The sequence below is a fragment of the Tachypleus tridentatus genome, chromosome 2 (genome assembly GCF_004210375.1).
Source record: "Tachypleus tridentatus isolate NWPU-2018 chromosome 2, ASM421037v1, whole genome shotgun sequence".
NCBI classification, from domain to species: domain Eukaryota; kingdom Metazoa; phylum Arthropoda; class Merostomata; order Xiphosura; family Limulidae; genus Tachypleus; species Tachypleus tridentatus.
The window spans coordinates 131771240-131784368 of NC_134826.1; the positions used below are offsets into that span (position 1 = coordinate 131771240).

At 31.3% G+C, this 13129-nt stretch overlaps 1 protein-coding gene across 4 annotated transcripts in view; it reads right to left on the reverse strand.

Moving 5' to 3' along the window:
- Window positions 1-783: 783 nt before the first annotated feature.
- Window positions 784-13129, reverse strand: part of LOC143245128 (WD repeat-containing protein 76-like) — a 35381-nt gene continuing 23035 nt past the window's right edge. For all 4 annotated transcript variants that reach the window (XM_076491055.1, XM_076491054.1, XM_076491056.1 and 1 more), the window contains 4 exons: window positions 8048-8149; window positions 6593-6739; window positions 2322-2375; window positions 784-1919 (listed from right to left, as the gene is read on the reverse strand). In XM_076491055.1, the coding sequence (XP_076347170.1) occupies window positions 1670-1919; window positions 2322-2375; window positions 6593-6739; window positions 8048-8149 (553 nt within the window). In that variant the 3' untranslated portion in view covers window positions 784-1669. The remainder of the gene's footprint in view (window positions 1920-2321; window positions 2376-6592; window positions 6740-8047; window positions 8150-13129) is intronic.

A 13129-nucleotide genomic window follows, 5' to 3' on the forward strand; every position in this document is an offset into this window, starting at 1 on the left:
CTGAAAATTTTGATAAACAAATAAATGCAAACAATAAAAATACTTCCTTAATTTATACAGAAAAAATTAAACTTATTATGTGAGAAAAAGAAATTATACTATGTGATTTTTATTTTAATAAGTTTAGTCGGAATTCATTGACATAATAATGATCAAATAAAATAAAAACACGTACTATAGAAATACAAGAAATGTGCTGCTTTATCTGTACTTAAAGTTCAGTTTCACCATAAATAATCTTGCTGTATTGGTATTCAATCCATTTTGCATAAAGTTCTACCACTTGGAACACTGGATATTTAATAATTACACTTTTAGTGCATCTGCAGTCCCAATGTATGGAGTGCACTTTTGCACCAATGGCTCTTGAAATATGGATCCTTTTATTCACAGTCTGGATGCACTAACTATTAGGCCATATCCAGTTCACAACCATTCCATAAAATTTGAGAATTCAAGTAATTTATGTGTTTGTGTTCTGTTGACTGCATTAGTCACTCTTAATATATAACATTTCTACATATTAATTATGCAAAGTTTTGTATTTCATGAAACCACGGTTTCTTTACTCATATCTATCAAGACATGTATTTCAACAGAATTTTGAATACCAATCTTTAATAACATAACTGTTGTAGTTTGTTTACATGCTATGCAAATTTAAACTTCACACTGGTATTTATTTTTATTTGCTTTTGTCAACTAAATAAAATCTGCCCTGCTAATGAAATCTGGAATAAGTTAAGATACAAATTTCTGTTTTGATGTACTCAAATCAACATATTTTGGGCAAGTTGAAATCACTTTATTTCTTGACACTTCATATAAAAACAAAAATAATTCCTGACACATACTTTTATCAAAGCACGTGAAACATCTATTACACCCACTGGTGAATGTGAATAACCAAAATATTGGATAATTAAGTGTTTCGATTTACCTGCTTAATCTATGTATAAAGATCACACTTTTATTATTAAAAATTCTACTGTATTGGAATACAATAGGTTTTAGATAAATTTCCTTACTTAGAATATTCTTGTCTGATCAAACAGTGGGATTTAACCATTACACTTGAATCACACAATAAAAAATGTACTGGACAATTTGATGTTTCATCTCTTTTGCCGATTGTAAATGGAGCTGGATTCACAAGATGCAAAATTAACATTACCTGGTATTTCAAAGTTGCAATTATTCATTGAATTAATAAAAAAGTTTGGTTAGTTATTAGAATTTACTCAAAAAATGTTTTCTTTTTTTTTAAAATAAAGTGAAAACTGGGTAGAGCAGAAACCATTCTACTATTTATCACAAGTGAAATGAGTAAATCAAAATAAAATTTACAAAAACAAAACATCATAAAACATATCTTCAAATTTATTTAACATCATTTTATGAAGTTTAAAAACTTTGTATTTCAGTAACTTTATTTACACCAAAGACTTGTAGAAGAGTTATGTTGAACTTGTAACAAGCCATAAAAGCATATTAAAAATTTACATTTAACATTTAAAATAAAATTACCTACTGGTAAAATACTATGGTTCAAATATTCAAAGAAGACGAAACAAATTTTTTTAAATGGCTAAACAGAGAATGGATAGTGATAATCAGAAATGTTCATTATAAAGTGTTTTATTCATGTATGTTTTAAACCATTTCAGTATCACATAAAGACATGGACCCTGCCACTTGAATTGCCTCCAGCTAAGACAGGTTCTGTCGGGTGAAAAGCATTGATGGAGCACACAGACCCAAGGCTTTCTCCCATAAACGTGTAAGCACAGTCTCCATTCACATCAAGAACTTCAATCTGGTGAGGATGGTTCATAGAACCAACAATAAATCCTTCCTCATTGTTAGGTAACCAAATGGCTCGAAATGGTGTCAACCAACGCCCTGTTTGGTTGTTGTGTCTACAAGGAGAGATAAAGCTTCATTTATTTAATAAATTGATTGTCTTTATAACAAAACTGCATGTGGTGTCTGTGGAAACCATAAACTGGATTAAATTATTTATATAGTGAAATACTTAAAAACAATTTTATCTATAAAATTATCCAACATAAATGTTTCATTATTTGTTTTCAAACTTTGAATATTTCATACCAATATTTGTATCTCACTGAAGTCATGGTTAAAGCTGAGACAATTCAATTACCTTTTCATTTATTTAATATAAACTCTTTATTAATATGAGCATGTTCCAAAACAATGTTTCCTCTCTGGAGGAAAGTAAAGATATCAAATTAATGAACAAGTTTATAATACACCCCCCCCAAAAAAAAAATCTTTTTTTTATATTTATCAACTTTTACCTGTATGTCTTTTTCACTTTTATGTCTTCATTTAGCTCAGTAGAATCAAACAACCTGCATGAAAAATATTGAATACAAAAATATACATAAACATATGTCTTTAAACTTAATATTTAAAATATTGAAGTAACACATTTTCTCACTTCTTTTGTGAAACATTAAGTATTTAATACAAACTTGTATCTATCCTCTTAGTGTCACAATCTTCAGCTTGAGTTACACCAATAAATATATGCAAAACAACAATGTCTGTGTGTTTTACATTTCACAAAAAGCTACACAAGGGCTATTTGCACTAGCCATTCATAATTTAGCAGTGAAAGACAAGAGGGAAAGCAGCTAGTCATCACCACCCATTGCCAACTTTTGAGTTTTTTCTTTTACCAACAAATAGTGGAACTGATTGTCACATTATAATTCCCCCATGGCTAAAAGGTGAGCTTGTTTGGTGGGATGGGAATTCCAAACTGCAACGCACAAACTGCGAGTCAAGTACTCTGACCATTTGGCCATATTGTTACAAACTGAGGAACTGGCTATGCCAATTTTGATTAAATATGGTACAGAAACTCGTGGATTTCCAAAGTCTTTATCTAAACAGACAAGCAATCAGACAAACAGCTCAAATTCACAACCTTTACATTGTAAAGAAGGGCTCAATTGACTGGTAATTCAGAAGAAAAATACAAAGATGAAGCAGATGTCATACTAAATCAAAGTTTTATACTCTGCATTGCACAGGTATCTTCCTGTAGAATGACTGCTTTTGTCCCATGGTTCACAATAGAGCTGAATAATTAATGGAATTTTACAGTAAATTAAACATTGAGTTAATTAATTGATTATGTTTGACTAATCAGTTATTTACAAGATAGAGTCAACAGAATCCCCATGGTTGCTGCAATAAATATTGTCACGTTTACTATCTACCTGTACACATAATCAAGCATGTCTAGTAACTTTTAAGCATTTTTCATCCAGAAATATATTCACTTATTTTCAAATAGTTATATAATAGTCTTAAATTAGTGTATTAAGCTATACAGTAACAATGAAAATGTAAATATATTTTTTGTAAATGCTGAGTTTAGTTCTAAATGTCTTCAAGACTGTTGTAATAAGCTGTTGACAATTATGTATCTTTACAATCTCAAGATGTAATACATTTTGGATTTTCCAAGAAAAATTGAAATATTTTAAGACTGAAAAACTGATTAATGACCTACTATGGAAGCTAATCGTTTGAGGTTCAATTTGCAGTATGTCTCAAAAAAAGTCAAAAGACACTAAGATACGAGTGAAAATATGTTAAGTATTCTTGAAACTTCACTGATTCAGATTATTACTTAATTAAATATTATCTTATCTGTTGATAAAATATTAACTCATGAATTGGCCAATTTGTGCTGTCAGCCAGTTGCCTTCCTTCAGGTCTCTGTTAACATTAAAAATTTACAGACAGTAGCAAATAGTCATAGTAAATTCACCAAAAACTGAAAACAACAATAACAGAAAAAAAAAGAAACAAATCTTTCCACTGTTGAAAAGGCTTGTATGTTTTTTGGCAATGGAAATTGAAAACAAGCCTTTTACATCACAAAGTCATGCCCATCCCAAAGCTGGAAAAATTGAATTAATAATAATAATAAAATAATCACAATAAGAATATTTTGATAACTTGGAAAAAACAAAAACAGTAATTATCAGAAAACACTAATTAGTTCATTACTTTTGTGACACCAGTCAAGTTAATAAGTTTGATTAATCAATTATTTTATGTGCCACTAACTGATTAATCCAGTTAATTGCTGAGCTCTACCATTCATAACATTACTATTAAACCCAGCATTGCTAAATGCCTTCCTTGTTCACTAATAATTTCAACCATACCATTTTGAAGCATGACGTTCATATGAACCAAAAAAAGGAAACCACTATTCCTTAAGGTTAGGTTTAAGCTCTATGAATAGTTCTCATGTTTTTATCAACACTCAAAAGGTGTAACATGTATAAGAAAAAAAAAATCATCACAATTTGCTAAGATACAATACTAAAAAGGGCAGGATATGTTTCAGTAAAGTTTATAAGTTTTCTTTTAAATTTATTAGAACTGGGCCAGACAATGGCACAAATGCTTTTCATTGTTTTGTGTTTTGCATAAAATGTGATAACATTTACATTTGTAATGTACCTATGTATTAGTGTCATCTTAGTGTTTTCAAAACTTCACCTGATGCAAATTACTTATTAGCTAAGTCCATTTTTGTAAGAGTCCAATGCATTAAAAACAACAAATAATGAAAAAAGCCTTTAATTTTTATTTCTTAAATATTTATGCCCTTCTCAAATCAATGAAAATTGTCACATAAAGCTTTTGATGAATAAATACCATGTGATAAAAATGAGAAACAGTGAAAACAGATTGGAGTTTGGTAAAAAATAAACTCAACTGAGTTATTTTTATAAGTGGTAAATATAATGATATAATTCTGTACTAATAAAAACAATATAAGAAAAGCATATCACTAAGCAAATCTTTTACATGTATGATTTACGAACAAAAAAAGTCTACCAGTTAAATTAATATGAACAAGACTGGTCTACTGAACTGACCTGTATTGGAGAACAAATGTTGACTAATTCCAAATTTACTGTGTATATGATTATGAAATGAGGCAAGCTTTATGTGAGATTTACGAGTCTGTTATAAAAAAAAAATCAAACGTGTTACAAAGATATTTGTACTCAAAACACATCTGTGAATTTGATAACATCAGTCAGAGTTCAAGATGACCTTTATGTGAAGAATAAAAACACTTTTGTTCATCATACAGTACAGATATTACAGTTTAATAACCTCCAGAAACTCTGAAACACACACACACACACACACACACACACAATTTCATGCAGTATTCCTTTATAATGTTTCTGGTATTTGCTCTTTTGTCACTAAATTAGTGTTGTAGGGTTAAATAAATAGTTGGTAATTCTGACATCAAATACATAATACCATGTTGAATTGAACTCTGTAAAAAGTCACAGCATACACACTTTGGGTTTACATGTGCATGTAGGGTTAAATGTTGTTGTGGCACACTTATTTCTAAGACTAAAAATCAATACACAATTGAGTTTCTATATCTACTTATTAGTAGAAAGACTATACTTAGCAAATTAGCTACTTTGTGAATGGGTATATAAATTTTTAATTATTAAAATTCTTGCAACAGATAAAACTATATTTTTCTTACAATTAAAATTAGTGATATCTCAGTCCTCAAATAAACAAGTGTATATTTGAAACAGTTCAATAAGCTAGGGATTCTTACACATACATACACAAAAAACAAATAAAATGCAATATATATCAAATAACATCAACTTATTACAAATATACAGGAGATTACTCATTACACATGTATAATAACAGGTAAAACATTTCAGCAATCAAACCTTTCTTCTTATTCCAGTGAGGAAACAAAAATTTAATCACATGCAAATTAGTTTATTATTGTTTTATTCCTTTGTTTTGGGGGTTTAGTCACCGATTTGTTCTACTTTTGTATTAGAAACTGTACTGATGAGCATGGAACCTGTTGCAAGATTCAAGTAATCTGAGTACTTGAAACAGAATTATATGCAGTGCACTACAAACATGAAACAAAATAACAAATTGTATCACTTATTTCTGTAAAGTATTAAAAATAAGAATTACCTCCTCATAAAATAAAATTGCAATATGAAAATTAGAGTAAGGAGAAATTTATGGATCACACAAAGAGAAGTTACCAAAGAAATAAGTAGTTGAGGAATAATTTAAACTAGCCTGATCACACAACTATGAAATCAATACAACAACCTAGTCATATTACTAAGTATGTTTACTATTTCTGCAACTCTTCTTCAGATCAATATCAACTGAAGCCAAGCATACCCAAAGTTGACAGATTTCTACAAATCTTTAAGTGAAGAATACCCTACGTTGAGAAAGTTCTATTTCCACATTGATGTATAATGTCAGTAAAGTAAGTTTTATATATAATATATATATATATATATATATATATATAATGTGCCTCATTTAGAAGTCTTTAATATAAAAAAGCTTAAAGTTAACTAGAAAATTAAGGATTGAGAATTAGGAAAAATTTGAAATTTGGAAACTTTAAAATACATAAATGACATGAATTTATCCAAACACTAATATCTCTCATTTCAAATCTCCAATATGATTTATAAAGAACAGTAACTGATAAATAAACTCAAACCTCAATTTATTATCAAAAGAAGTTGTAAGAATGTAATTTCCAGTCACAGGAGAAAAGAAAGCTGAACTCAGAGACTTTTCATGGGCTAAGTCAGCAACAGACTGTGGTTTCCTCTGCATACTCCTGAGGTCCCACAATGAAGCTTTACTAAAAGGAAATTACAAAAAAAAGTTAAATAAACATTTTATTTGTTTAATAAAGCACAGGTAATTTTTATGTTTTTTTTACTATCATTTAAATCTACTTAGATTCCATATATAAATTGATTAATGAATGATTATTTTAAATGGATAACAGTGGAAATTTTGCATAGTATTTTGCAAAACTAAAGTTTATGAAAAGTAGTGAAGATCACTTACAAATGTTATGCTAATATTTCAAAGTAAAGCAGTATAGCACATATAAGCATCTTTAAGAACCTGAAACAATAGTCCTTTCAATATTACATTGGTGCATTGACAACTAACTTTTAATCATGAGCCTTACATTCTAGCCATTCTAAATTTGACACAAAATATTAATGTTCACCAAATTAGTGTTTCTTCACACATTCTTATACACTAGGTAGATAAACTAATATGCTTTCATACATTAAGATGTAGCTGAATTTCTTTATGCAACAAATGCATACAAAATTAGAACTTGCTAAGATAGAAATATTTTTTGCTTGAATATTGTTAGAAATGGCTTTGGGCATGCTTGGAATTTTAAGGAATTTTTTAAAGATAAGTTCAGAGCTAATAAATTATAAAGAGTGAAATTCTTAATTAGGTTTTTTATTGTGACAATCAAGTAATTGAAATAAGGCATAACATACTTAGTTTCTTTAAAGATTCAGCCTCATAGAAAACAAAATTATTTTCAAAATGTACAAATAGACAAAATCATAAAGAATTACAAACATATGCAGTATAAACACTAAAACAATGAGAATATAAAAGTGGAAAATATTACAATTGTCAGATTGATTGTTCATTACTTTTTTCAGCTTTTTTGTTCTTTATAAGTACAATTGTACAATCACTTTGATCACTTGTTTAATAACAAATGATAAAAGTTATCCTCTTCTAAAAATTGGAAAAGCTGTCTGAATTATAACTTGCACAAAGTTACTTTTACTGGTGTTTCTCAAAACATATACAATTAACATTTTGGTAGTTGTTTTACTTCATACTTTTAACTTAAACTGTCTTGCTTATGTTCTTCAATTAAACTATTTTTCACACACACATGCAAAACTGATTAAAGATTAGAAACATAGTTTTTTTTAATTAAACAACACAGCACTATTAAACTGTATTAGTATGTTTGAGTGAAACTAGTTAAAATCAGGACACCCAGAACCTAGTCTGACTAAATTCAGTTAAATAAATGTCTTTAAAACCAAGATAACACTCTAACTAAACTAGGATAATTACTAAATTTTTCTCTCTTTAAAATAAGTTGATGACTAACCCATCATTGGAGGCTGTAACAAAATAGTCCCGTTTTAATGGGTGAACACTGACAGTTTTCATTCTCCGAGAAGATAGCTGGAACAAGTTGTCCGGCTCTTTCCTGAAAGAAATTCAGATTCATATCTGAAATTAAAACTGAAATCAGATTAAGGATTCATTTAACCAAGTATAGATTTTAAAAAAATTTACAACAGATGTGCCTGCTAGTTCATTTAAACAAGTTTCCAAAAATATCACCTCTCATCATACAGACCCATGAGCCACTGAATGTTTCTAACTGTAATGAAGTGTGATCCACAGAGGGTTTTAAAATATCTCTTTTCAAAATTAAAATAGTGTATTCTAGATCTTATATTTCAAGATGCCAAAAGTTGTGGTTAAAACTGTTACTTGCGAGTGGTATATGCACTAGGAAGAAACAATGTATTAAACATCTATTTCGTAAACTATTTATAGTGTAACAGAACATTAAAAAACATGAACAGTTAAAAACAACGAACCGTTTTTTTAACTAGTACCTCCACACTGATAACACTGCACAACAATTTTTTTGAAAAGTTTTTGCTGATTGTGACAGGTACCTGGTGGGTATGCACAAACATAGTTTTGGTTTTGCATCATCACGTAGGAACTCTGAGAAACAGACAGTTAACTGTTTACTGGCAATAATATATTTAATTGCATTTATGTTTCTAATATGCTATTAAGTTCAACATAATTAAAAGTGTTTTGCTCCTGATTTTCGTTTGTATTCAATGTCTGGTGCATCACATTGCAGTGTCCAACAGTAGTCAACAAGCATTGACAAATTCTAGTTGCCCTGATATCATTTTTCCATTGTAGCAAAACTGAAGATTTCGATGAAATGGTATGTTATGGGCAAATTTGGATGTGATTTTCGTGATCAGCAGCCAAAAATCCATTAGGAACACCCAACAGTGTTCAAGAAGCAAAAACTTTGTTGTGCAGTGTAATTTATGCTTGTATTCCTGTATGGAAAGGGTATCTAAATTATCTGTAATGTATAAAAGATTGAAAATAGGTGTATAGGATCTTTTCTTTCAAAATATAATGATCAATTTAAAATCCATCACAGGTCTTTAAATGAGTTTTTTCATAAGTATGACTATAGATAACTTTTGATCCTCTTTCTAACCCTTATCCTCTCTCTAACTCAAAGAACATTTTATTCCATGGGTCATTTCAAGGTCCTTATTTCTGATTCAGCTATGTAAATAATGTTCTTGATGGTGGTAGAAAATATTGGTTATTCAGACTGCAAACTGCAGAATGAGAGTGACAGTCAAAAACCAACAACAAAAAAACCAAAAACTGGCCTATAAAAGATTTCAAACTTCAAAATCCTGAACTTCTTGGACTCTTCCCTCTTAGGTGAAACTCCAATATATCCATTCCTTCTGTTGTTGTTGTTGTTTTTGGAATTTCGCACAAAGCTACTCGAGGGCTATCTGTGCTAGCCGTCCCTAATTTAGCAGTGTAAGACTAGAGGGAAGGCAGCTAGTCATCACCACCCACCGCCAACTCTTGGGCTACTCTTTTACCAATGAATAGTGAGATTGACCGTCACATTATAACGCCCCCACGGCTGAGAGGGCGAGCATGTTTGGCATGACTCGGGCGCGATCTTTCCTTCTGACTCTCCACCCCCTTCAAAATTCCTGGAACTGCTTATATATATTGCAAATACCTTCTTTTATAACTTTGGTCAAAATATGCAAGCTATAACACAAACTTAATAATTACAAATAAACTAGTGTCTTAAACTTCTTAATTGGAAACCTAATTTTGAAAGCACAAATAAATGAAAATAGCCAGAACAAGGAAACCCTTTGCCATACCATATCTTTTTCATTTTTCTTTTAGATAATTTTAGCCAAAATATATAGGCTATAATATAAAACCAGTATATTTTAAACACATTGTAAAAAATACAGTTTACTGAATCAATATTACACTATTACATATATACTGCTTCAATGACTGCATCTTTTACTTCCAAATTTGAACTGTATACTTTTAAAATGACAAACAGCAAACATGTTCTCACTATTTTCAATTTTTCATTATTATATATATTTACTGTTGACCCATTGGACCACTTCTTTGCAAAGTAAAGTACTTAACCTGAAAGCATTGATTTTATAATGAACTCTTACACTTTATGTTATGCAAGTTATGCTGTTGCTCAAAAGCATTTATTAAAACATTTTCTCAAACTAAAAATGTCTTTCCAGTAATACTTAGCTCTTCTCACACTACAGCTACTACTCCAGTCTTTTATTTCCCACTTAATTGCTTTGACATTCTCCACCTGTGTTAATGTGCTCTCTATCCTGGTACCATATACAAGCACCTCTTTCACACAGTATTGACAATTTTTCAGACTGACCTAATTTGCAGTCTCTAACACCAGTTCTCATGTATCCAATTACCAGTGTAGATCATCCACAAAAAAAGGGTAATAGGAGCATCCAATGGATTTTGAGCAAGGATTCATTGGTCACAGAGAGTCTATTGAAGATATCTCAAATTAGCATGACCCTTGGGGATAAGTGCTGCCATAGACCACCACCTCCATAAAAGATAGGACTTCACAAGTAACAACTGAGAGAAAAGTAAAGGGTGTTGAAACTTCCAGCTCTATTGAATGATGTTGAAGATGAGAAGTTTGGGCCCAACTAAGATGAATGTAAACAAAAAACAAAAACACCCAAATGGGTAAGATATTGGATGGGAACATGGAAGGACTTTCCACATTGATTAACCAACCAACACTAACTACCTCAACATAAAGCAAGATGAGCATGCTGGAAGGATTCCAATTTGGAATGAGCCAACAATAGCCAGTCATCCATGTACTGATGTAAGCATAACCCTGGAGCATGCATGTGTCCAACAAAAGCCTTGACCACTTGTCAAAAGACATACAGTGCTTAAGCAAGTCCAAACTGGAAAGCAAGAAATTGATAAACCACCCCAAGATGGACAAATTGAAGACAGCATCTTGACAGATGATATATAATATGTTGATAAGTATTTAAGACATTTACCTTGTTCCTATATAAACATGGATAAAAAACCTACATGAAGGTGAGAAATGCTCCATGATAAAGAGAGATAGCAACAAGAAGCAACTGAGATGGGTCAAATTTATCACAGGCCATCAGTCCGTGTTATTTTTGGGAGGTACCACAAACAGCCTGAAATGAGATCTCAAAGACTGATACATGACAGGCTTGATGACATTCTGAGAAAGATCCCATACAGTCTCAGAGAGATGCTAATGTGTGGAAGGATCCCAAGGCAATGAAAAGAAACTGGATATCCAAGATAATGGGGGGAGAGTAGAGGAAGTTGATAAGTTCCTTGGATAATATCTGAATAACCCAGAGATCCTTGATGAACTCTTGCCATAGAGGAACAGATTCAGATGAGCCCAAACTAGACCAGAATTCATGGGTTAGTCACCAATAATGTTGGAAATGTGACACTGTGTCAAATAAAATTGAGGTAAAAATCTCCTGGAAAAAGGTACAGGCAAAGAATGGGAAATGAAAATATGGAAAATAAGGTTCAGAATGAGAAAAACGACCAACTAATGAGAAAAGAAGTGACTGTTGTCTCCACTGATTCTACTCTGAATTCCAAAGTCACAAGAAGATTTCCAAATACCAACCTTAGGAGAAAAGGTTGGTTGGTTGATTTGGTGTTTTATGGCACAAAACAGCTAGGCTATCTGCACCAAACATCCGGTTAAAAGTTAAAACTAAATTTCATAAAATTAATAAAAGAAAATAAAAGTAAAACAAAACAAAGTTTAAAAAAACAATATAAATAGCATAAAACCAATGTTTACATCTAGTCTACAGCAGTTAAGAGAAAACTACAGTAATACAAGTTGTAAAGGACTTTCTGTAGTATAACTAATTATTATAACTCACAAGGAAGACTGACAGGTAAGTACAAAAACCACCATCAGTCACCTGAAGTTCGCCTTTCCAGTCCTGGTTCTGAGTTATTTGACGTTATGGCCATTTTCAAAAAGTAACGTAAAAAAAGTTTTAAAAGACTTACAGCAAAATTTTAATAATAACTCACCAGGATGACTAACGGGTAGTTCAAACAGCAGCGTTAGTCACCTGAAGATGGCTTTTCCAGTCTTGGTTTCGAGTTATTTGATGTTAAGGTCATTTTCTAATTTCAAATTGAACTAGATGGACTGTGATTCTTAAAAGGGAACATTAAAGAAGGTTTAATGTATAAATTAAAAAAAACTTAAATGGTATTTAACAGATTAATGGCCTTTAAAAAACTAAAAATATTTCCAAGGTGGACAGTGTCACCATCACCAATAACACTGTCTAACGTAATAGACAAACCTTGGAACAGAACATGTTTAAAATAGTGCCGTTGTTGAGAGTCATAACGATGGCAAGAAAATAATATGTGGCTTATTGTGACCTGAGTGTTACACAGACAACATATTGGTGCATCAGTTCCAGATAAAAGAAAATGATGAGTTAAAAAACTGTGACCAATGTATAGTCTAATTAGAACAACTTTCTCTTTCCAATTCCTTACGGAGGCAAGACAGCTAAAGTCCAATATAGGGTTTTATTTGGAAAAGCTTGTTTTCACATTGCTCACTCCAAGTCCACTGCCAGCTGGCACTGAGCCAAGCCTTGAATACAGGACCGTAGTTCATATATGGAAAAGGCACAGCGGTGATAGTGCCAGAGAAGATAGATTTAGATGAGATGTTGATGAGCTTGTTCCCATGACGAATACCAGCGTGGCCCAGTATCCAGAAAAACTGGATAGAAGTAGACGTTAAAGAGAAATGGGCCAGTTGGTGTTAAATGTTGCAGAGAACAGGTTGTGAATTAACGTGAAGCAATTCCAGGACGAGTAGAGAACTAAGCAAGTCAGTATAAATAGTGCAGCAAATAACAGACAGCATTTCCAATCGGGAGTGTCTGCTGTTCTCAGATGACTTAAAGATAGGTCACATTTGGGGACTGTAAAAAACTATGGTGGGATGGGCTGACCAGTGGATACA